General features: G+C 43.3%; 1 protein-coding gene across 3 annotated transcripts; it reads left to right on the top strand.

Moving 5' to 3' along the window:
* The first annotated feature begins 1,085 nt into the window (after positions 1-1,085).
* NAB1 (NGFI-A binding protein 1) lies at positions 1,086-26,869 on the top strand. 3 transcript variants are annotated; one of them, XM_083842908.1, is made up of 8 exons: positions 1,086-1,324; positions 5,888-6,721; positions 12,287-12,420; positions 13,404-13,455; positions 19,157-19,267; positions 21,693-21,834; positions 22,961-23,110; positions 24,177-26,869. In XM_083842908.1, exons 2-8 carry the CDS (start codon positions 5,903-5,905, stop codon positions 24,266-24,268), a joined length of 1,500 nt encoding a protein of 499 aa, XP_083699034.1. In that variant the 5' UTR covers positions 1,086-1,324; positions 5,888-5,902; the 3' UTR covers positions 24,269-26,869. The 3 variants fall into 3 exon arrangements, with proteins under 3 accessions (XP_083699034.1, XP_083699035.1, XP_083699036.1); XM_083842909.1 differs by having other exon boundaries at positions 24,180-26,869; XM_083842910.1 differs by having other exon boundaries at positions 1,089-1,324; positions 22,961-23,086.
* The last annotated feature ends 225 nt before the right edge of the window (positions 26,870-27,094 follow it).

Here is a 27,094-nt window from a genome sequence, read left to right on the forward strand (position 1 = left end):
AGCGCGCGATGCCAGACGTGAGCAAATAACGCTGCTGCTCCTGCTCGAGGCACGGACCATGGAAGGCACTTGTAGAAGGGGGCTACGATCTTCTGAGCCCTCTCATCCATCTCCCTGACGCATTACAGAGCCCAGGACAAGGCTGACTGACACATCAGTCATCGCCAGCTCCCAGAAGCGTGGCTACATATGGTTGGCGCCTTGCTAACCCACTTGAGTGCTCCCGAAGAGGTGATTTTAGTCTCTTTAGGGCAGTCGCGCACGGTTCTGGGTGGCAGGATTGCAGCACAGGACTGTGTAGGGAACTTTCTGCCACAGAAGGGACTTCCATCGACCAGCCCTGGCGAAAATGTTACTCCCCATCTTGCTGTGCACCCCATAGCCGTGGCTGCATTTCTGTCACGCTGCACATGCTGTAAATAAAGCGTTTGGGCCGAAAAGTCTATAGAAGCCTGATACTACCAATATTTTACAGCCCTAATTACCATGATTGTAGTGCCTACAGGCGTATGCAAAAACACTTTGAGTGGGAGGGGAGGAGGCAGCGCTGTGAACATTTTTGTGGTTTTGCCGGGCACTGTGCAGCAGAGTTTTCTCATGGGAACCACGGCGTGCCAGGGAGCGGAGAGGAGAGGAGAGCACCCCAAAGGGGCGAGCGGCGGCGGCTGTGTGGTAGCCGCGAGTCAGCCCCCCGACGGCCGCCATTTCAGGGGGGCTGGCGGCGTGGGCGCTGTGGGGCTGTGTGAGCAAGCGGGGTTCCTCCTGGGGAACCTGGGCGTGGGGATCGTGGAGCGAACAAGCCGAGTGAACCCAGCGGGGGAACCCGACGGGAGTTGGGGCCTGAGCGGGGCCGGCGCCGAGCTGCGCCCCGAGGGTCTCTCACACCCCCACACCCCCCGGCCGCCATGTCAGGCCCCATGGCGGAGGCGGCCCCGCCGGGCGCTACGTCACGCGGCGGCCGCGCGTGGGCGGCGGAGCGCGCGCGGGATCTCCCCACGTGACCGGGCGGGAGGGGGGGGGGGGGGGGCGGTGCAGGGCCTCCCCTCCCCTCCCTTCCCTTCCCCTCCCCTCCCCGTCCCCTCCCCGCCAGCAGGGCGAAGCCGGCGGCGGGCGGCCGCGCCGCGCCCCCCCCCCCGCACCGAGACGGCGACGGGGCCAGGGACGAGGGGGCCGGGGACGAGGGGGCCGGGGACGAGGGGGCCGTGGCCGGCTCGCCCACCCGATGGGAAAGGAGGAGCCTGCGCGGGGGGGGGCACGGCAGGAACTTCGGCGGGGCTGAGGCTGCGGCGCCGGGACGGCGGTGGTGGCGGCGGGCAGCCCCCCGGTAGGTAGCGGGGCGGGGGGACGGGGCTGGGGCGGTGCGGGAGCCCCGCCGGGCCCCCCCCCCGGCCGCAGCGTGGAAGTTGGGTGGCGGGGGTGCTGGGGCACGGCGAGGCGGCTCGGTTGGCGAAGCGCGGCCGGTGCCGCGGCTGCTGCGTGCTTTTTCCTTCCGTGCCCCGCCGCCGGCCCTGGGCAAGCGCTGCGGGAGGGCGGCGAATGTGCAGAGCGGCCGGCGCTGGAATCCGGCCCCGGTTTGTCTGCGGAGACTTTGCAAAACGCCCGGAGTGGTCGAGAGGCGTTATGAAATAATCGCTGTTGCTTAAAAGGCAGGAACGCGGCGTTTCGCACTTTTTCCTCGCGTGCGTTCTCCTGGCGGCTCAGGCGCCGCTCACCTGGGGCAGCATCCGTCTGCGCACACAAACCCGCGGGGTCGCTCCGCTGCCCTGCTTCAAAACCAGCCGCGGAGAGCCAGCGTGCTGCTGGCCGGGTCCTCGCCCCGTGCTTCTAGCCCCCTGCACCCCCATTTCCCATCTCTGTGCCCCTGTACCCACAGCCACCTCCCTGCAGCCCCCCAAAACGGGGAGAAACCGGCAGCTCCCCACCGGCCAAGGCACCAAGCCGGGCTGCTGTCGGAGCATGTCCCCTCGGCGCAAGGAGTTGGTGGCAGCGGCTGCTTGCAGAGAGTTAGGAGCGCTGCCCTGTCCCCGTCTTTTTTTTTTTTTTTTTTTTTTTCCACTTTCCTCTCTTCCCAGGAGCCGGGTTTGCGGTCAGAGTTCAGGTGGCAGCCAGTGCGTGGAGTGGAGGGAGAGCAGCACAGTGGGGCGACGGGCTCTGGGTGTCAGGGAGGTAACACAGAAAATGAGAAGGCAGGGTCGTGGGCTGCGAAGGCTGAGCGAAGGTCTGACCGGTGATTTCCTGGTTCTGCCAGGGCTGTAGCAGTTTGCAGCCTGAAATGTATTTTAAACAGCCTTTCTGTTACGGGGAATTTCCTAGCTTCTTTGATAGGTCTGTGCATGAAAAATGTAAAGCAACGGGCGCCCTTCCCTGCGTGTTCCCACACCCCTCACTGGCAGGGACGCTCAGCAGCCAAGGGGGAGAAGCAGCAGCTCGGCTGCCACCACCGCCTTGGTTTACCCTTGCAGACCCTCACATGCTGGCTTCTCCTTCCTGTTGTTTGCCACGAGAGGCTTTGCAGCTGGATATCCCTTAGAAGATCCGCCCGCAAGGCGGCATGTCGCAGGGGTTAGCTCCTCAGAGTTTGCCAGAGGACGTTACCAGCTTGCTGCTCCCCTGGCAGGTTTGTTTGGGGCTGCCGACGAGGAGGCCCGAGGCTTACCGAGCAGGCTGTGGACGAGGAGCGTTGCCCGAGGTGCTTTCCCTGGCGAGGAGCATACATGACTCCCGGCCGCCTTCTCGCTGCGTGACCTCTTCACCCGCCTGCCCTTTGTCCCAGCAGCACTGCCCCTGCTGCGCTCAGGAATGGGAGCAATGGTGAAAAGCGTGACGTTGGGGCTCTTAGAAGCTGTTCTAAGGTCACCTGAGGGACGTGTGGCACTGGGACCTGAGTGGGTGTGCTGAGTCTTGGACGCTACCCGATAGATCCACAGGGCCTGGCAGCAACAGTTGTGCTGCGTATCCTCCAGGTTAGCAGTCCCCTCTCATCCCGGTGCTGGCTCAGCAAACCTTTTCTCTTACCTGTCCTCCTGAGCCCTGCTCCCCAGGTTGACAGGCTTACCTGCTCTGCTGCCTTTGTGGCCTGCGAGCTGGGCTGTGGAGCCTGACAGGAGGCAGGAGTGCCCGAGGAAGCAGCGCAGCTGGCCGCGTGGCGAGGCTGTCCTGGCAGGGACAGGAGGGGGCCTTTCCGCCTCACGAGCTCCGAGACGCCCGGCATGGCGGCGGGGCGAGCGCGGCTGGACACAAGGAGCTCAGCTTAGTGAGAGGAGAAGAGAGGTCAAGAGGGGGAGTGTTCAAAAATGTCTTCTCTGCAGAAATTAGGAGCGATCTTAAATGGAAAAATTGCATGGCCCTCTGAGGAGTTACTGTACTAAATTTGGAAAACGGAGTTGGTCTTCCAAGTGCAAAACAGAGGGATTTCAGTCGTGCTTTTAGTGCAAACCTCAACACAGTCTGAACCGTGGACCCGCTACTGACACCTCCGTAGTACATATTAATCCAGTTTTGTCTGTCAGGAGGAGATTTGTTGGTTAGGAGCCTCGAGGTAAAGACTACTCCTGGGCTATTGCTGCTTCTTTCAGCCCGTGGGCTGGAAAAATTAGCTCCATGCCTTGCCTGGAGCACTTAGGCTGTGTGTAATTTCCCTGCCACCTTCATCTTGGAATTCAATTTAGTTCTCTGCACAAAGTCCGTTTATGTAGATTTATGTAGATTTGGTGCAAAGATGGATGACTTTCAGGGAAAATGCTGATTCTCGCAGCAGTTGTATAAATAAGTTGATTTGTGGTATTGATGGAAGAGAGTCAACATCGTTTGAAATGGGAGGCTAGGAACAGTTTACTGAAATACCACTAATCCGTAAGCTGTTAGTTTTGTTTGTCTTGTCAAAGTTTGTATGGAAGGGGAGGATTTTTCAAGGAACTTCTTGAGAAGTAATGACAATTTTTAAAATACCGAGTTATGTACCGTTTAAAGGATTACCTTAAGTGATTTGCTTCGTTTTTCTTGTTGCAGCTCACATCTTTGAGTGCAGTACTTAGCTGTTTTTCTGCAATTAACTATTATTTTCTACAGTTCAGCTGTGTTTCTAAAATAAGCATCTCTTCAGTGTTTCCAGTTTCACCCTGAGTTCCCAAGCATACAGTTGATTAGGTCTTGGTCACACCAGCAGCTCCTTGAGGAGGCTGCCCAGATCTCAACAGCTAGCGCTGTTAGTTCTGTTTTACAGATCCCAACATACAAAGAATGATATGTGCAGCTGTTTTATTTTTCAAGGCTTTTTTCTTTTTTTTTTTTTTTCCCCTGGAGAGACTGTTTGCATGTATCCTGTTGCTACCGCACGGATCTTTGTAAAGTTTCTATTGGGCTCCTAGTTTTAATTTTTGCTAGTAAAATGTAATCAAAGATTTGATTTTGAACAGGTGTCTGATCTTTCAGATGCCCCCTGAAAGGAATTTAAGTTCTGCTTGTTACATTTGTACATTTATTTTGAGTTGCTAATTGTAAAAAAAAAAAAAAAAAAAAGTCTGTTGTAAAAATTATTTTTCCCATAGTTCTACTTCTGATTACCAGTCTCACAGTGACCATAAAAATACATTTATTCTTGCATCAGTTTTGTGGTGTGTTTGTTTTATTTTTTTATGCTTGTTATTAAAACCGTTTCCCCCCCAGTGTGTGCAAATCATGCCATAAGTGCTGATTTTTAGGTTGCTACTGTGTTGTTGCTTTTTGAAGAGCAACATGATAGTAGAGTCAGAGTAATGCTAGCAGACCAGCTCCGTGTTTCAGTTCTGTTACTTTCACAACCAATATAAATTGCATGCTTGAGGGCTTATTGATTGGATGGTTTAGCTTAATGCTATAATACGGGAAATTAACCGCTTATAGTTGTGAAAGCCACTGTGTGTGTGAGAGACCTGAGGACTCTCTGAAGAGTTTCTTATTTGTGGGCTAACTCTGGATAGCATGAGTTTTATGGAAACAGTGTTTTCTGACGTTGAAACTTGTGGAAGTGTTTTTTCTCCAGCCATAAGGGGGGTAGGACTATGCAGCTTGTCTCTTGGGAGCCTTTGGAGCGCGATTGCTGTGTTGCCTACTGCTATTTCATCTTGTAGGGATCAGTGACACCCAGGGCTCTGAGCAAATGGAACAGGCAGGTGAATTCAAAGCAATGTTTTTAAACTGTATGTGTTGGAATCCATCACAGTTTTTGCTTCCTCTGTGGATGTTGCTGCTGGAATTAAGATCAGCGGAGGCATTAGATCCTTTTTTTTTTTTTTTTAATATAAAATGGTGAAAACTAGAAATTTACTGAAGCAACCTTTTACTGATCTGGCTTCGTTAATTCTCCAGGCTTCTGTGAAGCATCTCTTTCTTCTTTGCTCTCCTCTTGCAGTCCTCCAAATTGCTATGGGGGGGAAATGATTTGAGAATTCAGGAGAATCACAGCTGATGATTTTTTTTTTTCCTTCAGGCGATCAAATATTCAGTAATTCTTCAGATTGTTTTGTGATCATTTTGATCTGAAGATATAAAAAAGAGTGTAGTAGAAGCAGTGAGCAATATTGAATGACATTCTCGGGAACAAACATGAAGTGGGAATGCTGAAAACAAGCTGGCTTCGTGTTTGAATCATCTTCTTTGTAGGTGCATCGCAGCTATCTGCTGATTTGTTTTTTCACAAATGTTTCAGCTAAGTCTCTTGTTTGATAATATATTATCAAAAAAGAGAACTATCACCCGTTTTACCGTTTCCACGTGTGTTTTTGTAATGAGAGAAAAAAAATCTCATCCCTTGAGTTGACAGTCTCAAGGAAGGATGGGGGGTGGGGGGTAATATGTCGGAATGCCAGCATCCTGGTGTTCACCCTCTCTCCGTTTTTACTGTTTGCAGGTTCTGTCATCCGTGATGGCGTCAGCTCTACCCAGAACCCTTGGGGAATTGCAGCTGTATCGAATACTACAAAAAGCAAATCTCTTATTCTACTTCGATGCCTTCATTCAGCAGGGTGGTGATGATGTCCAGCAGCTCTGTGAAGCAGGTGAAGAGGAGTTTTTGGAGATAATGGCTCTCGTAGGCATGGCTAGCAAGCCACTTCATGTTCGAAGGCTGCAGAAAGCTTTGAGGGACTGGGTCACAAACCCTGGTCTTTTTAACCAGCCTCTCACTTCCTTACCGGTCAGCAGCATTCCAATATATAAACTGCCAGAAGGGTCTCCTGCGTGGCTGGGGATATCCTGCAGTAGTTACGAGCGGAACAGCAGTACCAGAGAGCCTCACCTGAAGATCCCAAAATGTGCTGCCACAACTTGTGTGCAAAGCGTGGGTGCGAGCAAATCTGATGTGGTGGGGAACTTATCGCTACAGAGCGGCAGTGAACCGAGACTCTGGCAAGGACACCACACTACAGAGAGCGAACACAGTCTTTCCCCGGCTGACCTTGGCTCTCCAGCTTCACCAAAGGAAAACAGTGAGACCTTGGATGCTGCTGCTGCTCTGTCAGTTGCTGAATGCGTAGAACGTATGGTTCCCTCCCTGCCCAAAAGTGACTTGAGTGAAGTCAAGGAGTTACTGAAAACAAATAAGAAACTGGCAAAGATGATTGGCCATATCTTTGAGATGAGTGATGAGGACCCTCACAAAGAGGAGGAGATCAGGAAGTACAGTGCAATATATGGCAGATTTGACTCAAAAAGAAAGGATGGCAAGCATCTTACCCTCCACGAGGTAAAATCCCTTGAGCGACAGAGGGCTCCCTCTCCTGTTCCTATGCCTTTTTTGAGATGCTGCTTAGAGGGTACACTTCTTGTACGGGCACTTTTCCCTGGGTGATGAGAGCTGCGTGTCTTACAAGAGCTGTAGCTAGCCCTGCCCAGGAATGGAAATCCTGGGTGAAGTAGAAGCCTCCTTTCCTGGGGGCGCGTGTGTGCGTGTATGCGCTGATGACTTCAGCTTTGCGTCATCACACTGCTCAGTCCTTGTATGGTCCCTCAGACAGGGTCTGAATGGTTTGGCACTGAAATAGTGAACCAGTATCGCACTGAGCATGTTCCTTGGGTTTCCAAGCATACGGCACCTTTTTAAACCAATCCTGCCTTTACATTCCCTTGCACCTTTGAGGTGGTTTGGAAGTTTAATAGCTAAAATGGATTGTGTCTGGTAACAGGGTTGCCTGGCTTGGTTACTGCACTGCTGTCCTTCCTCACCTCTAGACCCTTCTCTCTAGCTTGTGTGAGGTGAAAAAGGTTCTGCTGATAAGGTCCCTAACCCTGGTGGCATGGGGTTTTTGTATTTGAATTGGTGTGAAGCTTAATTATACAACCCGTGGCACTTCTTTTCGGGGGACACAGGCCAGCCAAGTGAAGTTCAGGTGATAAGAGTTGTGAGGAGGAAGGGGAAGGACTGTCACCAGTATTGAGGGGTGACTAATATGCAGGTTTGCCCTTCAATACCTGCATACCATCTGCTCCTTCCTGTCCTTAAAAGACTGTGCAGGCCTCCTTCACTTCTGTCCTGGCTTTCTCGAGGCTCACGCTGCATGTGTTGTAACGCCATAGGTGTGTCTGTGTTGGGAATAGTTCCCTAGTGCCAAAGTACAGTACAAGAGAACAAACATTAAGTCAAAGCAGTGCCAAAACACTGTTGATACGAGTGCTGCATCAGCATTTTCACGGTTAACAGTGATTGCAAAATTTCAGTTGGATTTAAAATTTGGCATGTAAAACTGAGTTCCCAAAAGGGAAGGCAGTGTTTATGTTACAGGAGTGCCAAAAAAGCTGTACTGGCTTTAGCCTTTTTTCACTTCAAAAAGAAGTTTTTTAGGTGTGTTAACTGTAGTGTAAAACTAAGTTCTCTTTATGCTTCTGAGTAGAAGGGTAGGAGGAAACAACTTTTTTTTACATTTTTGCTTCTGTATTTACACTCATAAGGCAATTGCATATCACGAGCAGTGACTTCACAAGGACTTGAACAAACTGGGGAGACACTTCCAAGGGAAGTTGCCAGTAGTGAGCTCCGTTTATGTCACACGCTTTTAGTTGTGCAGCTTCCATTTGCGTGCTTTGTGGCTCTGTGCGGCTACGTGTATAACCTATGAATTCACCCAGTGTGCAGGAACAAACGTAGCCTTTCTCCCCTGCCCTTGCAGAAGTAAGTCTCTCCTGTAAGAGAACATGTGGCTGACGAGGTGGAGGCAGGGTTTGAAAGGCTTAATTGTGTAGGTGCCCTGTGTACGCTGCCGCAGCCGGGGCGGGAGAGAAGGATTCTCCTCACTTGGGGATGGCGGCAGGCGAGGCCTACAGCGCAGCGTGTGCGGCTCTGTGCTTTTTCCATCTCCCTCTGGGATGGTGGCTGCAGAAATACCGTGCAGTCTGGGCAGACAGTTTGCTGGCATGCAGCAACGTAATACGAGGTGGGTGCTGGGGCAGCGCTCGCCTCAGGCGAGCCGGGCCCTGGGGTGGCTCTGCGAAGCCGAAGGAGTGAACGGTGGGGCTTGGGAGAGCAAAGAGCTGGAAGGAAGGGGGGCCGCTCTGCTCTGTGACTTTGTTTTAGTGCTGCTCTGCAGATCTTTACTACATCACTGTAAAATCATGTTTAAAAATGGAATGAGAGCATGGTTTAGCTTTGGGAAATATTTCTATCACTATTATGACTAAGGGCACAGGATCAAAGGAGTATGTGGTTGACTTATGCCTCACTTACGCATGTGGGGCCTCGCTGAACTTGATGGGAACTGCACACATGCAAACAAGAGGAATTTGCTCACAATTGGTTTGCTGTTTGTTTAAAGAGGCTGGATTTCACAAAGTTTTATCTTGAACAGTTTTCTCTCCATTTCCACTTTAAAGCAGAAAATACAGAAATACTACATGATCATTGAGACATTTTTTTTTGTTTAAAATTTGGTTAACCAGAGTTTATCTCTTGTGAAATCAATTTCAATGGATTTTTATTTTCAATGGCTTAAACAATTTGCTGCTCAGCAGGCAGGACCGTGAACGACCAGGGAGGTAAGTTTCTGCTCATCCAGATACTGTTTCTGCACATGTTAATACATTCAATACATTCCAAGGCCGTCACTCTGCCTCACGGTTCAAGGTTTCTCTGCAGCTGGCAATGAGCAGCTGAATAAACCTCTCTGTGAATTTAAAAAGCATAAGTAGTAGATGGCTTCTTAAGGTAAAGATCAGGGCACCTCTGACCCCTCAGGCGGGGTGGAGTTGTGTGCAAACTTGCCTCAAACTTCATGCAAAATTAGTGGTGAATTATTGAGAATATTCTCTGTTAAGTGTGAACACTGCAGTGTCTCAAAGGGCTTGAGCAGCCATTACAGGCCAGTGAGAACTGGAGATACTGAGCTGTTCTGAAAGTGCGTGCTATTGGTAGGAGTATCTGTGTAAGGCACTTATCCAGACTAAATCTGATTAAAAATATATATAGATTTGAAACAAGGAGGTTCCAAAACTAATAAATGTACAGTCCTTAATCCATCCCATTGTCTTGGTATTACACACCTTTTCAGTCAGGGAGAGCAATTCATGTTTAAAGTTGGACTGGAGGAGGGATGAGTATGAGACGTGCCCTTGAACTCAGTGACTCTTGCATGTTTGAGTCAGATTTGTTATTTGCGTATTAATATTTCAGTGCTTGTCTAGGTGCCTATAAAACTGAAAAAATCCTGTTTAATAGTTTGAGAAACAGGAGTAAGAAATGCAAATGATAAATTTTGTCTAACTTGTTGTCTTCCCTTTTCCCTTGTTGACTCACCAAAACAGTAGGACTTGATATTTAATTATGTGTTTCTAGTTAGGGGGGGAAATTTATGAACCCCATCAGATGAGAATATACCCATCCCTCTCTGTAGAGCCTGTATGGTTACGTACTGCTCTGTCATCAAGGCTTCCAGCATACAGAATCATTATTTTTAGGCATACAGCACTTTCTCACTGCAGTATTATGCCTCCTGAAAAGGCAGGAAGCCATGATGCACTTCAGTAAGTCTGGATGTGACCTGAAAGAAGAAAGCAGGAAAAACAAACAAACATTTGGCTTTTCTCCTGTGTTTAGGATAAATAGCATTTGTCTACAAGTACCCAAAGCATTTCAGCCCTTTCAGCTCTTTGCAACCTTTCAACGCTTTATTGAGGGATTAAAAAATACTTTGAATTATTTTGTAAACATTAGCAATGTTATTCATCCTGGGCAAAGTAATACCTATCACTCTGACCAAAATTATTGCTGGCTTTGATTGATAATCCTTTCCATAGGTGTTGTATTAATCATTTATTTTTGTATTTTTTTCTCCGTCTTTCTGAAAAGACAGACATTATAGAACAGCTGTTCCTCTCAAATGGGTAGTGGTTTATTTTAGCATTTTGTATTGTAGGAACGTAATGACCTAGAGATGTTTCACAAGTTAAACCTTAACTTCCCACCCTTGTACATCTGATCTCCGTCAGATTTTTTTGTCTGTACAGAGACTAAAGGATCAGGCAACATACCTAGCTTGCCTGTTAAAGACACGTTTTCAGCCTGCTTAGCATTCAGGTATCGCAGGAAATGTCCTAATCAGATCAGATGCTTTTCTGCTAAAGATGGTGAAAAAATGCTTACGAAGTATTAAGAACAGCAGTTTCTTGTGAGGTGCTACTGGGCGCTGGCTGCTGAGAGAATCGCAACTCTCCTGAAACGTAATTTTGCTTTTCAACCTCCCTGGAGAACAAGTGTTGTGTTAGACAAAATTTCTCATTTGGGTGACATCAAGACCTCTGCCCAAAGACAGTTTGAGGGCTGTTCACCTCATGGGACAGCTTCGGTCTTTAAGGGATGGAGCGTGCAGTAGTTCAGGTGAGTTGCTGGCCTCAGATCTACTTCACAAGTAATGCTCTGTCGTGTGTTAGTAGGAGTGAGCTTCCCAGCCTTCTTGCCAGGAGGCAGTGTTGATCTGCAGCCCCACTGGTCTGTCCTTGGCTTCACCTCCTTCTGCTCGCATGGAAGGAGGCGGTAAGGACGGCGTTCTTGGTGTTGATGGCATTGGAGGCCGCCTGTGTGCGCTGCTGCCCGTCTTCAGCCACGTACGCCCGCGCGCTGACCTGCCGTTGTTTTGTGCTGCCAGCTCTGCCAGATCGAGGGTTGGCAATGGCACGGCTTAGTCGGCGTGAATATGCTGACTGTGCTGTGGAAAACCTCGCTGCTTTTTAATATTCACTAGTCTGAGACAGATACAGAACGTTTTGTTGGCGGTAGCAGCAAAGCTTAGGCTGAGCTCGTTTGCGAGAAGCCAAGCCCATGCGAAGCAGCTTTGTTCCCAAAAAGAAAGAAGATTTGAGTGCACTTCGGAACAAGTACCTGCAGCGTTATTTTGACCTCTTGCTGTTAGGCCTAATTACAAGTGCTGGCTGCTCTTCAGCCGAGGAAGAAGTGAAAATGTCTCTTTAGCTCCTGTTTACTGTGGGAGGAGCAGGGAATCTCTTCTCCAGCATCTCAGTTTTTATTTCTCTCGTTATGTTAATTCTGTTGTTTGTTCTTAGCATTGATCGTTTGCTTTTCAGACAGCAGTATTATAAAGCTGGTATAATTCATGATGATATCACCACTTCCTATAGGCTTCTGAAGAGCATTGTGAAACCATTTTGAGCCTTAACTTCAGGCTTTTTTTTTTTCCTCTTTATGAAACTATTGCCAGCAGCAGAGACACTAGAAATGTGTCCCAGCAGGCTCGGGAAAACATCCTTGAAACAAGTTACATTTGATTCATGTCTGAAGATAGTCTTCACAAACATGAGGGTGAGAAACATAGCTAAAAAAAGTTTAATCGTTTCTTAAACCATCACCTTCTACAGAATTTATGCTGTATTCACCAGGGAAAGCCATCTGTACCCACACTGTCAGATTTTTTTTTCAAGTCCTGGGCATATTGCAGTTATAAAAATAGTATTCCCTGTAAACCAGGCTTTGGGATCCAAACACTGTGAACGTTCAGAGCTACTGTTTTATACTGAGATTTAATTAATGCTGGGTTGAGGCACAAGCAGGGCACATTGAGAGTGTCTTACAATGATGTTTTACTTGAAGGGACTTTAAATGCACCAGCTACATTTGTGTCTTTTCTCAGAGGCTTACCTGTGTTATTAAGGATATAAAAAAGTCGAAGAAACCCATCGGGGTGTACTATACAGTTACAAGTAATTTTACTTGGCATTGAAATCTTTCATTATTTCAGAAGAAGGGTACTTCTACAAATGTAATGGGTGAAAGTATACAAAATCATGAATCTCTGTGTTTAATTTCCAGCTGACAGTTAATGAAGCAGCCGCTCAGCTGTGTGTGAAAGATAATGCATTGTTGACCAGGAGAGATGAACTCTTCGCACTAGCTCGGCAAATCTCTCGAGAAGTTACATACAAGTATACTTACAGGACCACCAAGTAAGGTTTTAATTAACTCGAAGGACCTTTACTTAATCAATTTCACAGCATTTCTTTTGAAGCACAAGAGATGCTTTCTTCTTGCTCTCTAGCTAGCAAAGTGCTCTTCTGAGGAGGTTAATAAAATACTATTTAAGTCATGAAGCTTTCAAACTGCTAAGATTTAGCTGTCTTGAATTACCTTTTAGTTGTTCTCTAGTTTTCCAGATTTTTGCAACGATAGCGCAGGTGGAGAGGCATCTGAGAGGCTAGCATTTCAAGTATTTGAGGCAATTGTAGGCTTAATGTAAGTTGGCAGAGTAGTCAAAGCTTCCTAATGTATCTTTTTTTTTAATTTTTTTTGAATATATACTGATTGGGTTTGCTAGTTTCCAGAGAATGGATAAGGTCATAGGGGGAATAGCTTACAAACCTGCTTAAAAGAACTGGAGCTGAGTCTTAATTTCAGTTGTTAATGTTCTGTTAAATGAACTGCTGTTATGAAAAAGTAACAAAGGCTTAATAGCATTTAAGTACAATTAAAAATGAAGTTTTCATCATATTTATTATTTTTAGATACTTTATATTGCTTTCAAATTTTAACTGACGTTTATTGCAATGGCCTTTCAAAATACATATTCATAACACTTCTGGGGGCTTCTCGTGGTTTTCTTTTGCTCTCAGTTCTTCCATGCTGATTATATGTAAATACACATCCATTCTGGGTAGTCAAAGGCGCTTCTATATTTCTGTGTGCTCAAGCAGATTTCCTTTCTGTTCGGAAGAAGAGTGCATGGGTCTTTTGACACTTCTGAAAACAACACAAGGCACTTGTATTCTTCTCCTGTATACTTGAGTGACTTTTACTGCCAAGTCCAAGTGAATTGGAGGCTTTTTCTGAGCATCTCGTTGGTTCTTGCTCTTTTTTCTGTTTCTTGACCATTTCTCATGAGTATTTCTGGTGATCGGGGTTAATTTGATAGCGTGTGTGTCTTGTCTTCTAGATCTAAATGCGGAGAACGGGATGAACTGTCACCAAAGAGAATCAAGATAGAGGTACAGTATTGAGACTCCTATATTTTAACCTATGTGTGCTAAAACTGACTTCTGTTTTGAAGGGATCTGTCAAAGGAAGTTTGTCAGAAAAACATTTGACAGACAGTTGATGGGTGTGAGAGAGAGGGTGAGATCCATTGCCAGAGTCTCTGAAAATGTAAATGCTTGTTGGAGGAACCTGTAGGAGCAGGGGTAAAGAGTAGGATCTGCTTTATGGTGAAGTTGCTCTCAGTGTTGTGCACTGTGCGTGTAGGAGGGGAAGGAATGGGACTGAGTGATTTCCTGTGGTGGAATAAACGCGAGCACTATAGGAAATGTCTTCCCATAAGGCCTCTCGCTTTCAAGTCGGTGTGAGGTGGGGTGTTGTTTTTTCTTTTGTTTGTTGTTTTTGTGTTTTTGGTTGTTTTTAAAGTTTCTTGGGTCAGCTTTTTATCTTGTTTAGAATCCAAAGTTCTGGATAAGGATTGATTGGGGGAATATTAGCTAGCTCTGACTGTGCTATGAATTCTAGAACTGACAATATTAAAAAGTCAAAAGCTAACAAAAAGCTGTGTACATCAACACACATGGTTATGCCAAGAGTTATTAATTTACTGGTTTTTGTAATTACTTTTGTGCCAAAAGCACAACAAGCATGTATATGTGGCTAATATATACACCTGCACAAGATTTTGCTTATGGAAATGGGTGTTCTACTGGGAGTTTCATGTTGAGAGTGCAGGGTCAGCATATATGTAGTCTACCTTTTTGTTGAGTTGCCACTACTGAAAAGTAAATAGGAGTCACTTATTTAAACAAACAAATTGTCGTAAATATGTATACCTGTGTAACTCATGAAAGTAGCAGATCTTCCCCTTTTATTTATTTTTTAAACAAATTACTGTTTCGCTTTTAATTACTGTTTCACTTTTAGGTGGATGTCTAATTCATTTATAGCGTTGTGGGGATTTTACTGTGCTGTTTGCTCCAAAAGATGCAGATTAAATGTACGTTAGAATGTGAGATGGGCCTGAGCTGGAATTCATGTCACGCAAATACGTGATATTCTTTAGCTGTAGAGGGGAGCTTTATAGTATCTGGAATGTGGATGTGTTTCTCATACGTAACTTGATCTGTGGTAAATGATGCACCAAATGCAAGCCTTTCATTTTTTCAGCAGTGCGGTGCTTTGTTACCTGTACAAGGGCTTTTCCTGTGTGGCAAACCCCAGTGAGAGCAGTTAGTTTTGAAAAGGCAGTTATGAATAGGTATATAGACGGGTTCATATTTTCTTTGTGATTTTTTTTTTATAGTTCCACAAGCCTGTGTACAGTTGTAGTTTGAGTTTATACAATACTAAATATGTGTGTGCGTTGAGGGTTTACTCATAGCTTTGAAAATAATTCTGTAAGGCCATTTTTACTCGTGTTGGGTTGTGCTTTGACCTATGCTTGCTCTTCAGCCCTTAAGAAAGATCAGGTGAAAGCTTTGTTCAATGATTTTATACACCTTCACACCATTATCAGCCTTGACCAATACATTGCAAGTTGGTTCCTCGATTCTCCCTTCTTTTGTCCAGTCTAGTCTTAATTGGCAAGAGCTGGTTGGGACCTGCTACTCCTTGCTTCACATAGTACTTCACAGACAATTAGCTTTCAGCAGCAGAAAGCCTGTCTTCATTCACTGATAATTGATGATGAGCAAGTATCTAAAATGACACACTGTAAGGGAGGTGCTTTTTTCCACGGGATCTTCATTGAAAGAAGGAATTAAAAGCCTGAAAAATATGGTCTGAAACTTCTTTTTTGGGAAGGAGAGGGGGCAGGCAGAAAGATTAGGACAACTTTAGGGGACATACATTCTCTTATTTTCTGGATGGTGAAATCTTAACAGTCTGAAAGGCCTGCTTTCTCTAGACGCTGTTTTAGCTGAGTAATTTTGAGAATGGATGTTTAATTCTATCTAAAATTGCCAGTCATATTTTAAAAAGCATATGAAAATTTAATTGTATGAATGACTATTTCAGGAATAAGACTGTCTCCAAAATAAGAAATTGTAAATGAAATTATCTTTCATATGATAGCATAGTATTATTAACTATGAAATGACTGCTGTCATCAACGTAAATGCCTCTTTCCTCTTTCTTCTGAACTCCCAAAAGTAAATTGTTACTTTGGTGCATAACAATTCTGAGGTACACTGCAAATCACGGTTTTCTTCAAAGAGAGAAAAGAAAAAAGAGGCAGTATTACTCAGAAGATGATTCTTGTATCTGATGGTTTGTGTTCTTAAGGGTTGCATTCTGGAAAAAAGTTTTTTTTTGGTAGTAGCATGCCTGGGGATTTTTTTATTTTTTTTAGGAAGGTGGAGGTAAAATGAAAATAGTAGTAAGTGCTGCAGATTTTTCCTTCTGTTCTGGATAAGTAGTCCTTATCCTGTTTTTAAAGTTGTAGTGCTTCAATGTGGCTTGATTAGCTTGCTGTCATGCTAATACCCTTATGCAGAGATCAGAACGCAGGTGACTTGTAACTAGCTCTGGCTTTTCTTTTTTTTTCATTTTATTTTCCTTTTCTTTTTTTTTTGTGAAGGTCGTTTTGCATTTCTGTTATAAGGCCAAACTCAGTATTTTGATGTGCCATTTCTTTGCCCATTAGTCATTAATATCTCTTTACAGGGACGTTAATGTCTCTGTGGTCTAAAATACTAGCTTGGATTTGGAAAGATTTCTTACCCTGCTTGAATACTGTAAAAAGTTACTTAGAAAAGATTAGTTAATTTCCTGAAATGTAATAATACTTCACACAAACACACACACAAAAGAATCTCTGGAGAGACTCTGAAGGTCATACTTGGGCAGAGCTGGCAGGGCTGTGTGTGCAAGCCTAAACATTGCTGGGTTACAGCCACCATTGTAAATTTATCCTCTTCATGAATATGAAACTCACACAAGCATACAAAGAAACAATATGCCATGAATTACATCAAATTACCTGTAAAAGCCTTTCTCTTCCCCTGTGTGCTCTCCCCCTCTTATTCGTAGAGTGGGTGGGCAAGCTGTGGGAGTGAAGTGTACAGAGGAGAAGGGGAAAAAAAAAAATTCCAGGCAAATGAGAGACTAAAGGTGCCGAGGGAGTGAAAAAAGGAATGGAATCAATTGGGCTTTGGAACCAGATTCTTTAAAATAACAACAACAACATAAAAAAAGGTTGGGAGGGGTGCATTTCCTAAGTCTGCCCTGGACAAAGAGCAGAATAGATGAATAGGGATGGAAACAGCATTTCCCCTTCCAAAGCAAGGATCTCTTTTTACATAGGTGTAGTGGGACAGGGACACCCCTTATTTTGTCATCTTGCCTGACTCACTACCAGCACCGCTCAGAGCAATGAGATGAGCTGTTGCAGCAGTAGCTTAGAAAGCACAGTAAGTCACAGGTATGTCACCCAGTAGGCACAGAGGGAGAGGCCGTCATCACTGCTGCTTTGTGTTGTGATTGACGAGGTTCCTCTTCCAGATACACTACTAACAGGCGAGGGAGCAGGGCCACGGAGAGTTGAACGCATCCTTGGTGTCCGTGGCATGAAGGAGTTGTTCTGTGTGTCAGCGTCGCCCTTCAGCTGAACAGGACGAGAAGGAGAGCTGGCAAAAGCTGGTTATACAATGCTCGGTGGGAACTGGGGGGCACGGGCTGGAAGACAGGAGCGGAGGCTGTGAGGAAACATCTTCCCTTGGTGGGAAGCACAGGTAGCGGGGGAGAGAGAAGAGGCCCACCTCCACCGTTGCTGAGACAGTTGAAAAGAAAATCAGCGCGAGTGTGGGATTTCTGTGTTTTTCACGAAAACAGCAAAAGCAGTCGAGTCTACTGTTTGCATGGGAAAAATGTCATTAGAGGGAGCAAAAAAGCACATGTGGGACTGAGAACATCTGCTGTATGAAGCAGCTTGAAAAACAACTGAGCAGCAGCAGAGGAAAACAGAAAGCGCCGCGTGCAGCAGGCCGCTCCTGGGTGGAGAGGGAAGAGGAGCAGGCAGCAAGACCAAGTTGGTGCAAAGCAGGTCATCGCCTAGCACGACCTGTTCCTCGTCATCAAGGCGGTGGGAATGAGATCAACCGGCAACAGAGAGGGAAGATCTCCAAGGTGTGGGGATCCAGAGTTGCGTTGTCATCAAAGAATGAGGTGGAGGAGTGACGGGTGACAGTCGTGGCAGCAGGCTTCGAGGCCTACTTTTAGGAAACAGCCTTTGGTTTTGTACTGGCGTGTGATCACAGATGCGTTATAAAGAACCGTGTTCCGATCTGTTGCAAAAATAGGATCCTGAGCGATACGTTTTTGTGTATTCGCTTTTTCATCTGCCTACACACAGTCATTTTTCCTCTCCCAAACAATTCCAGGCCTAACTATGAAAATGGTCAGCGCTCATGGAAATGCACTGCGAAGTCTTTCTTGTAGAGGATGAGGTTTTGTTGCGATTTACCTGGTTATGAAATTTTACATACTTATCATGTTTGTTTTTCCCCGAGGGAATATGTTGGGTGGATAAAAACCATACGCAGTCATTCAGACGGATTTATTTATTTTTTTCCCTGAAGCATGAAAAAATTAACTTTATTGGCATTACATCGTGCTGAGGGTCTCACCGCCACTGTGCAGGGCAGCGTGCAGCCTGCCAGCTGCGTAGTCCTTGCAGTCTTTCCCCTGTGATTTTTCTGAAAGATTGAGTTTCTTGTTCTTGGATGGTAACCTATTTGTTTGGCTATTGTCAAAAGTGCTTTTACTTGCATGCATGTGCCTCCAGAATCCAAAAGGAAAATCTACATAATTTGGCATGCTTTTGATACTTGGGTCTACAGATCCTCACTTACAAATGTCACGTCTTTCAGGTTTGGGTCTATTTTAAGATCTCTAGCATCCTTTCCCATTTTAACACAGTCACCTATATTCTGCTTTTGTAAATGTTTATGGATGTTCCTCTGTTTTACATGAGCTTTCCTTATAACGCCAAGCAAGATAAATTTCTCATCCTGAACCATTGCTCCGATGATTAATTTATTGTAATGGAGTCTGGCAGGCTTTCACAAGAACTTCATTTGCTTTATTTGTACATATGCAAGCTGCAGAAGAGATTTGCATGTTATAACTGTTTGAGACTAAAAGAACTCTTGAATTGTTATTTCCCATAGCATATAAGATCTTTGCTACTCTGCTTCTAAAACTATTTCGTTTTGTAAGACTAGGGTAGTTTTTGTGTGAAGTATGTTGAATTTGGGGAGGCTTCCCTCATTTTCTCAAGGTTAGTATATGCAGCTGCTGTGCCTTGGTCTTGACTACATATAAATTTGATTTCTTAATCTTCAAAGCAGCTATATGTAAAGAGTGACAGAAACAGTGGACCTAAATTTGCCTGGCAAAGCTTGATGTAGACTAGTATAATGTCAGTGACAACAATAGGATTCACCTGAAAGTGTGAGAGATGAGATATAATTGTCTGGGTATGCCATGTTAGATATGGCCCTCACTGTAGAGGAGCTGTGTATGTTTTAGACAAAAACTTAAATGAAATGGGCAGTACAAATATGTAAACTCCAGTCCAGAATTCTCACAGATGTTCAGGAATGTTGCTTGTTTTGTTTTGTTTTCTTCTTGGGTATAGAGAGAGACAGGGTGCAGAAAAAAACAATAATATATTATTCTTCTTGGTGTTTGGTTTCTTCTTATGCTTAATAGGATGGTTATCCTGACTTCCAGGACTCAGTCCAAACACTCTATCAGCCAGACAAAATGCCACTTGCTTTGGCTAAAGGAAAGAGCGAAGACTCAGCAGCTCTTAACTCCCAGGTAAACCAACTACACAACACTGTGAATAATACGGGCCGTGTCTTTGTACATTGATTTTGATGCATTGCTTTGATGACTAAAGCAATTACCTTCAATTTTCAAAGGCTACCTAGCTTAGCTGTGATTGCATCACTTTTAATTTGGGTTTACCTTCTGAAACTGTTCTGACACGGTGCTACAGCTTTAACCTTGTTCGCTCCAAGGAGGTAAGATCTAGCATGGAAGGCTTGAAAATACACGATTCCTGTTGGAGCAAGTAGAGTACTATTGGTACAACTTGTGCTGTTTTACTTGTGTTATTAGCTATAAATGGAAAGTTCAAGTTGTTGAGCCTAGAGGAATAAATAGAGAAGGGGAACTTGGAGTCCTCAGTTCTGACGTTTCTTTTTAAGAGGCAATGGCACTATATTTAGGAAATAGTGAACCTCTGGATCTGAGAGGATAAATTGCCTTTGTAAATAACATTCAGCCTGATAGAAGTACAATGTTTTTGAGTATCTGGAAGGCATTCAATAAACAAAGACAGGTTTCCGATTCTTTGTCTTTTCTGTAGCGTATCCTGGCCTTGAGGTAAAATACACATCTCCTACTGCCTATTCTTTCTAAGGAGGCATTTCATGTTAAATTGCAACAAATTTATTTGGTATAACTGATTTGGGCAAATGTAATCACCAAGCTTTCACATAAGATTACATTTGGGAGCTAGGCTCCTGTTTTCTGGGACCAGGTATGTTAGCCTGGCTTCCACATTCTTCGGTTGCAAAGCAGTGTATGGGCATGCAAATTCTGTTCGTTGTGCTGCATCAAAAATCAGCTATGCTATGTGTTCTGATGTCACATAATTGGTAAACAAATTTGGTTTTTAGAAGTTTATTTTCATCTTTTATATGCTTTCAAGTTTTCATTGGTTGGCGCTGCGTAACTACTGCAGGTGCATTTGAGTTTAAAACAAACCTCTTTTCCACTGTTAAGTGGAATTTGTTTTAAGCTCAAATGTATCTGCAGCTCTCTGGGTTTTCCCCATCGTTGCAATTTAAAATACTTCCTGCTCTTTTTATTCGAATTAAGCAACAAAGATTACGTGAGTGAGAACTTAAATGTTTCATTCCTTTAAAAATGGCTTAACCATTCAAAAGTAGCAACAGCACTGACAGAATAGCAAAACTGTAGCACAATTGAATGTAAACTATTTGAAAATAGGTTTTTTTTATCCTACCTCCCAAGACCAAGCTTGAGCTCTCAGTGTTCTTCTGCAGAACCTGACGACCTCTAAGTCAGAGTAAGTAAATATTGGTTGTGTCATTACCCTGCTGTCGGGGTCACCGCTGTGCTGCAGAAACTCAGCTTCTGCTGGTCTGTTATGCTGTCACTGTATTTAAGTGTTGAACTGTGCAGAGGAAGCAGACTTTCATGGGAAGTCAGGCTTTCATCATCTACCAGGAAAAGTTAAGTGCTCTTCAAAATGCCATTACTTCTTTTTAATAAGCATCTGTACTAGTTGAAACAATTACGGAATTACCTAGAAGAGAAATGAAATCCCTCCTATTGATCCTAGGTGTTAATTTTGTACTTTTTCTGTTCTTATGTTCATTGGTGCTCTTCTAAATCAACTTTTTTTGGCTTGTAATTTTCCTTTTTTTTTTTTTGCAAGATGCTTATTTACATTCTCAAGAACAAGATTATATTGAAAGTTAGAATTCTCCTGGCATTAAATTCAATGACAAACATTCAGACGCCATTTCCTCCCACGTTGCACTGCATTGTTTAATTTCACTCTCTAGAGGTGTATAGGTCTTGTTCTTCTTCTAGACAGACATTTCACACCTTTATCCCCCACAAACATACTGTCATCCTACACTTTCAGAATGGCAGATTTTTAAGCTTGTGTAGTGCTGTTTCTTAAAATAAAGATTCCAAGATGTCTAGTGAAATCTTGGCATAAGTTTTTAGCAGATGTTGCCATCACTCTTGGAATACTTTGTGAAGACGTGTATTTGAGCAGAGCTAAGCTGGATAATTAAGACATTATTTTTTGCTTTTATTGAGATTCTCTTCACGTAACCCGCAGTCCTAAAGTGCAGAAAGTGTGTTTTTGATGTGTTTTCTAAGAACAGAATTTAGCATTGCTTTTTTTTTTTGTGTGGATGAATTACAGCAACTTGCATTTCAAGTATTCCTGAGTGACTCAGATATACAGTATGAAAATCTTTATGGGTGCAAAAATATTTTGTTTGCTTGATAGTTTTTGAAGAAACTGTAAAGCACACATCTGTACATATGAGTCAACAAAAAAACTGTATCTAGGCTGTTAGTCTTATCATCTGATACTGCTTTTTCCCTGTGTTTTGACTCACTATATATATGTATTTAAAGAGGCGGTTTTTGTGTTTTTTTTATTTATTTTATTTTTGTGCTTTATTTGCAGTCTGAAAAGGTAATGGCAAAACAGATGGAGTTTCTTTGCAGCCAGGCTGGATTAGAGAGACGTCTTTCCACAGGATGTTACAGACAAAACTCAGAAGAGCACAGCCCCAATGGCATGTCATTAGATAACATTGATGGACAAGGTATAGTAGCTTCCAGGCATGGTCTTGCTGCCAGCAAATGCATTTGATATTATGCAACCTTCGTCAGTGGTGCTATTTATCTAGTATAGTACAGCAAAAACAGAACACCGAGCACTGAATGGACAAGACAAGATCTCTGCCCTCAAGTGCTTACAGTCTAAATAACGCAATCAGATGTGCAGTCGTATTCTGCTGTGTTACTGGGCAGACTGCTTTCCCTACAGATAACATAGGGAGGGAAGAAAGTGTAGGGTGCACTGCTGTTAGTGAGAGCAGAACTTGGCTCTAGGTCTCTCCTAAGTTTTGAAAACAGAGCAGAACGTTGCAGGTCACTTGTGTTCTTGCTTTGTGGAGATTAAAGGTAAGGCTGATAATGTAGTTGGTACTTCTTTTTGTTTACCTGTGTGTGCAGTCTAGGAACAATGCTTGAGGAGTTGGCTATGTAAATTGCTCAGAAGTAAGCAGATTCTAATAATGTGCTTAGGAGCTTGCTGTTCTTCAGAAAGCTCAATTTTTTGGTTATCTATTTGATTTACCAACTGCCTATTCCCTAGCTTGCATTAATTTTAGGAATGTTCCATTTGATTGCTTTCTGTTTGGATGTTGTGAAATGAGAGAAAATGTTAAACATGGACAAGAAATATTGCAGAAGACTTTTTTTTTAAGAGCTTGTTTTTTTAAGGATGGAAAAGAAGCAGTAAAAGGAAAAACTAAGGGAGCCAATACAAATAAGCATTAGAACATAGGTTTTCATCTGTGTATATCGGTCAAGCAAAGCAGCACTCAAATACCCAGAAAGAAATAGGTGTGTGGATCCAGCTCCTCAGATGGTACAAATTTCTTTATATGTTGTGCAGTGGGAGAGGGATTTTTGGGGATCTCAATGGGCTTTTGGGGCAGAATAAGAGAGTTTTGTATGGATTGGTGCCCCTTTCTAGCAATGCCTGTGGAATAGTCTGTATAGCACCATATTTATATAGCCCTTGTTTTGCTACAAATGTTCCTAGGCAGCTGATATTTAAGATGAACTTTTGGTGATAGAATTAGTATTCATTTAAGTCTCTACTTGATTTTTAATATCACTTTTTTTTTATTCCATCCATGTTTCACTGTGAACCACTTACAGGTGAGAGACCGCTGAATCTCCGAATGTCAAATCTTCCCAGTAGACAGTTGCAGCACATTTCACTTGATGGAGAGCAGCATGTTGGAAAACCTCTGTGCAGCGAACTGATCCGGCTTTACCCTGGTGGTGAGGCAAAGTCCCAGTCCTCGGGTTAGTGCCGTCCCTTGTAAATGAATCAGCTTTTTAGAAAAGCTTTGATGAAGTGCTTAATACAGTGAGTGAGGAAGGTAGCTCAGTCTGACATGCTTTGTGTGTAACCTTTTAACTAAGGCTTTGGACAAAACATCAAGAGTGGTGTTACTTGTTAATCTAGAAACAGATTGAATATTATTTGGGATAAACTTGGAGTTGGATACAGTAACTAGATTAAGATAAGCAAGTTCTGGCATGTGTCTGTCCTCAGAGAGGTATTGACCCAAACTCCAACTGTTATTACATTGCTGCTATTGCAATGCAGTTTGGTTGTAACAAGGCTTCAGTCTGTATAAAGGAATCACATTATAAACTTGCTTTTTATAAAAAGATTTTCTAACCTGGCTTATAAGGACCTAGCGCTGTTTCTGTACTCTGTACCACATCATGCCACGTGTGCCTTGAACTAGGTTTCCCATTCACTGAGTTCTGCTTGCTGTTTCTCTTATTTCCCTTTGGCTTTGGGAAAAACTAATTTGAAGTTTGATAGAAGATGGCACAAGTCCTTCGTACAGTGTATTTGGACGGTTTCAGTTTCGCGGTTGGCTCACTGAGATAAAGTGAGGAATTCTTGAGACTCACAACTGTGGGAAAAATAACAAAATTCCATCTGAGTTTGGAAGGTGCAATAGGAAAGAGGTTATTGAAAGATGAGAAGAATCTTGCATCTTCTGTTCTGGAGTATCGAAATCTTAGGTCAGCTTTTGTGCAGTTTGGCTGTCCCAGTCCCAGGAATCATTCACCAGGCAGAATTTCCCTTTCAAATTGCTAGTGAAGAGTGCATCTGCACTAAGCCCTGCTCCTGGGGAGAATTTAAGTAAATCTGTGGTGATTACTCTGTCATCACTGTAATGTAACCAAGGTTATAGCCCAAGTGGGTTAAAGCCCACAAGGAAGAGGCAGGATTTATTTATTGCTTCAACTTTCAGTATCTGTAAAATTCATGGACTTTTTTTTGAAGTAAGAACGTAATATGTGTTTTCAAGCAGTACTTTTAACCTCTCTCTTTCTCTTATTCTCGCAGAAGGCCTTGGTATTCTAAAGGATTTTCCTCACTCGGCTTTTAACAACATAGAAAGGAAGGTCATAAAAACAGAACCTGAAGACACAAGATAGTCATCCTGCTCTGGAAACCAGTGTCATAATAAGGAATGAAACTTCATAAGAGAAAAAAACAAAACAGCCTTAATAACCAGTGTTGCCTCATTCAAATAAGAGATTTCAATAGCCAAAGCCTAAGAACTGGTACAGTAATCTGTGGAAACAGAAAAGCAAGAGACACTGCAAACTAAAACAGTAATACAGGTGGATAAACATTCCTGTTAAAATGGTTTTATAACGTGGAAAGATTCACAAATTAATATTGTGGGTCTACATTATTTAAGAATGTATTATGTATTTGTATAACTTATCAAAGTAAATCTAGATGTCGGGACGTGTATAGAGTCCAGTAGATGTGGCTACAGTTCATTTTACTTGAAATTTCAATGTCTACTTTAAGTGTACCTAGCGTAGATATGGTTGTTAAACATTTGAATTAAAAATCCTTGGAGAAGTAGGAATGCGAACCTCGTGACACAATTAACAGCAAGTTTGCAACAATATTTGTAGAAAAAAGGAAAATGCATAAAATATTTCATGGTTTAAAATGTTATGTGGATATAGCATTTAATAGACCTAGACCCGGATTCTGTATTATAGCGGACTTACTTGACACTTACTATTGTTACATCACTTTTAATGGTTTCAGCAGCCTTTGTGTAACACACTTATAGTACAATAGCTATCTACAGTTCAGGAATGTAGAAAATGCCAAATAGAGTATGGAAGAGTCCATATTATTGGCTCCCAGTTCGTTGTGAACAACTGCGGTTTGATATACTGTACAATTACTGAAGTCTCAGCTAGTAGGAAACCCAAGAGACAACGTAGCATGGACAGGGTTGCAAAAATTGTGATTCAGACCATTGTAACTTTTTGGACTTCTCTGTGGATCTTTAAAAAAAATAATAATAATACTAAAAAGCATCCTAGGTGTGGCAAAACTGAAATATGATGCAGGATTTATGCATCAGTGTAAAAGGTTGCACCTCATATCCAGAAACCATAAGATCTTTTGGAGGAGAGAGACAAGGGGTTACATCTTCATATGTGACTCCTTATTAAGTGCTGTCCAGCCCACATGATTCTATGAATATACCGTATACTGCATACAGTATGCCAATACGTTTCTTTATATATGTGTTTAATTAACATCTGTATTCTTTATTTATTTGACAGTTTTTATTTTTTGTACATTTTCACTTTTTCAGATGTCATTTTATCTACAGAAAAACAGTTGGCTTGTAACTTTGGGATTTACCATGCTGTGTTCGTGTACATCCATTTTTCCTCCGTGCACCTCCCACAATAAGGGTTGCTTTCCTGCAGTCGAGTAGTTATATGCCTTAGTTTCTGAATACAGTTTTTGCCTACAGTGCTTTCTGGAGGGGAGAAGGAGGGCTGAAGAAAGTAAGTTACCATGCAGTGGGTAAAATTCCATGTTCAGGTGTGCACTTCATGTCTGCAGTTCGCTCTGTGTCATAGGTGTGTGTTAATAATTCAGTCACAGTCTATGTTGTACTGAAGTGATCAGCAAAATGTGAGCTGAAATGTCTTCACTGCAGTCTCTTATCACTGTAAACATATCTAATTATTTTATCACTTTTGATTTGTGGAACAAAGCTTTATAGTAGAAACACCAGTAAACAACTTTTTATACTATTAAAATGTTTGTTTTTTTTAAAAAAAAATGTTTCTTGAACTGTATGGTACTGTTTCACTTACTGAAGTATCTTACTTCAAGTGATGGAGTTTGCAGCTTTGCTGTTAGAAATAAGAGATTGAATGTGTAGTTATATTTCCTCTTTCCTGTTGTGTGAGCTAGTTAATATGGATAAGATATTTCTTCAGTTTGTAATGTTAGCTGGTGCACTGGTTAGTATCTGAGTAGTGTTCATGAGATGTGTATGGAATTGTTAAAGGACAGCTTAAGGTTTGAACTGTACAGCTTGAGTAATAGAATGTATCGAGCAACAAGACTAGAGAGATGCAGGAAACGTTCTCTTTTTTCAACATCTCAACAGTTGTGCATGGATCACAGAAGAAGCTTTTAAGCTTGCTGGTCTTTTCAGTTGAAGTGAGAGGAAGGAAAAAGAACTTGCTAAGCAGCACGCTGTTTCAGTTGAGTCCAGAATTTATTTTGTAAACACTAATGTATTAAATTTGCTATAAATTAAAGTATATAACAGTTATATTTTCGAGTTGTAAATACAGTACTTTGTGTCACAACCAGCTGGTTATCTCCAGAATGATATTTCAGTTTATAGTCCAACAGACCATTTCAGTCTCAGTTAGCTGGAAGCAATTTTTTACTGGTTTGCAGCTCTATGATTTTTTTTTCACCCTGAGAGAGGAGGGGAGGAGGAGGGTTAATACATTCCAAGATTGCACATAAGTTTGGTAATAGCATATATTCAAGCGTTGGTTTTTCCATGACAAAGGTCTTGGTGGACTGCAACTTCGGCTAGTCTCTGGTGAAGGTTCACCTTCATCTGCTCATGGAAGGGTTGCTAGATTCAGGGTGCTCTGGATCAAAGGCCAGCCCTGCAAATTATGCCTGTTCTTATTCACATGTTTATATTGTTGCTTACCAAATAAAAGTCACCGTGAGAACTCTTTAGTTTCCCCAGGGTTTTTTCTTCCTTTTTTTTTCCTTTCTGTTTTCTAAAGGGAGGTAATTTTCTTGGGACAGGGGAGGAGGGAGCATCTTGAAGTGCAGCTCTCGCTGGCAGAAGGCTTTTCCTGCTCTTGTGGTTGAATCCTTGATTATGGGTAGCCTTGTTACGTGCAGAGCCTGCAGGGCTTTAGAGGGCCAAGGCAAATAGTGAGGAAACGAAATCC

Source organism: Anser anser, assembly GCF_964211835.1.
Source record: "Anser anser genome assembly, chromosome: 6".
Lineage (NCBI taxonomy): Eukaryota > Metazoa > Chordata > Aves > Anseriformes > Anatidae > Anser > Anser anser.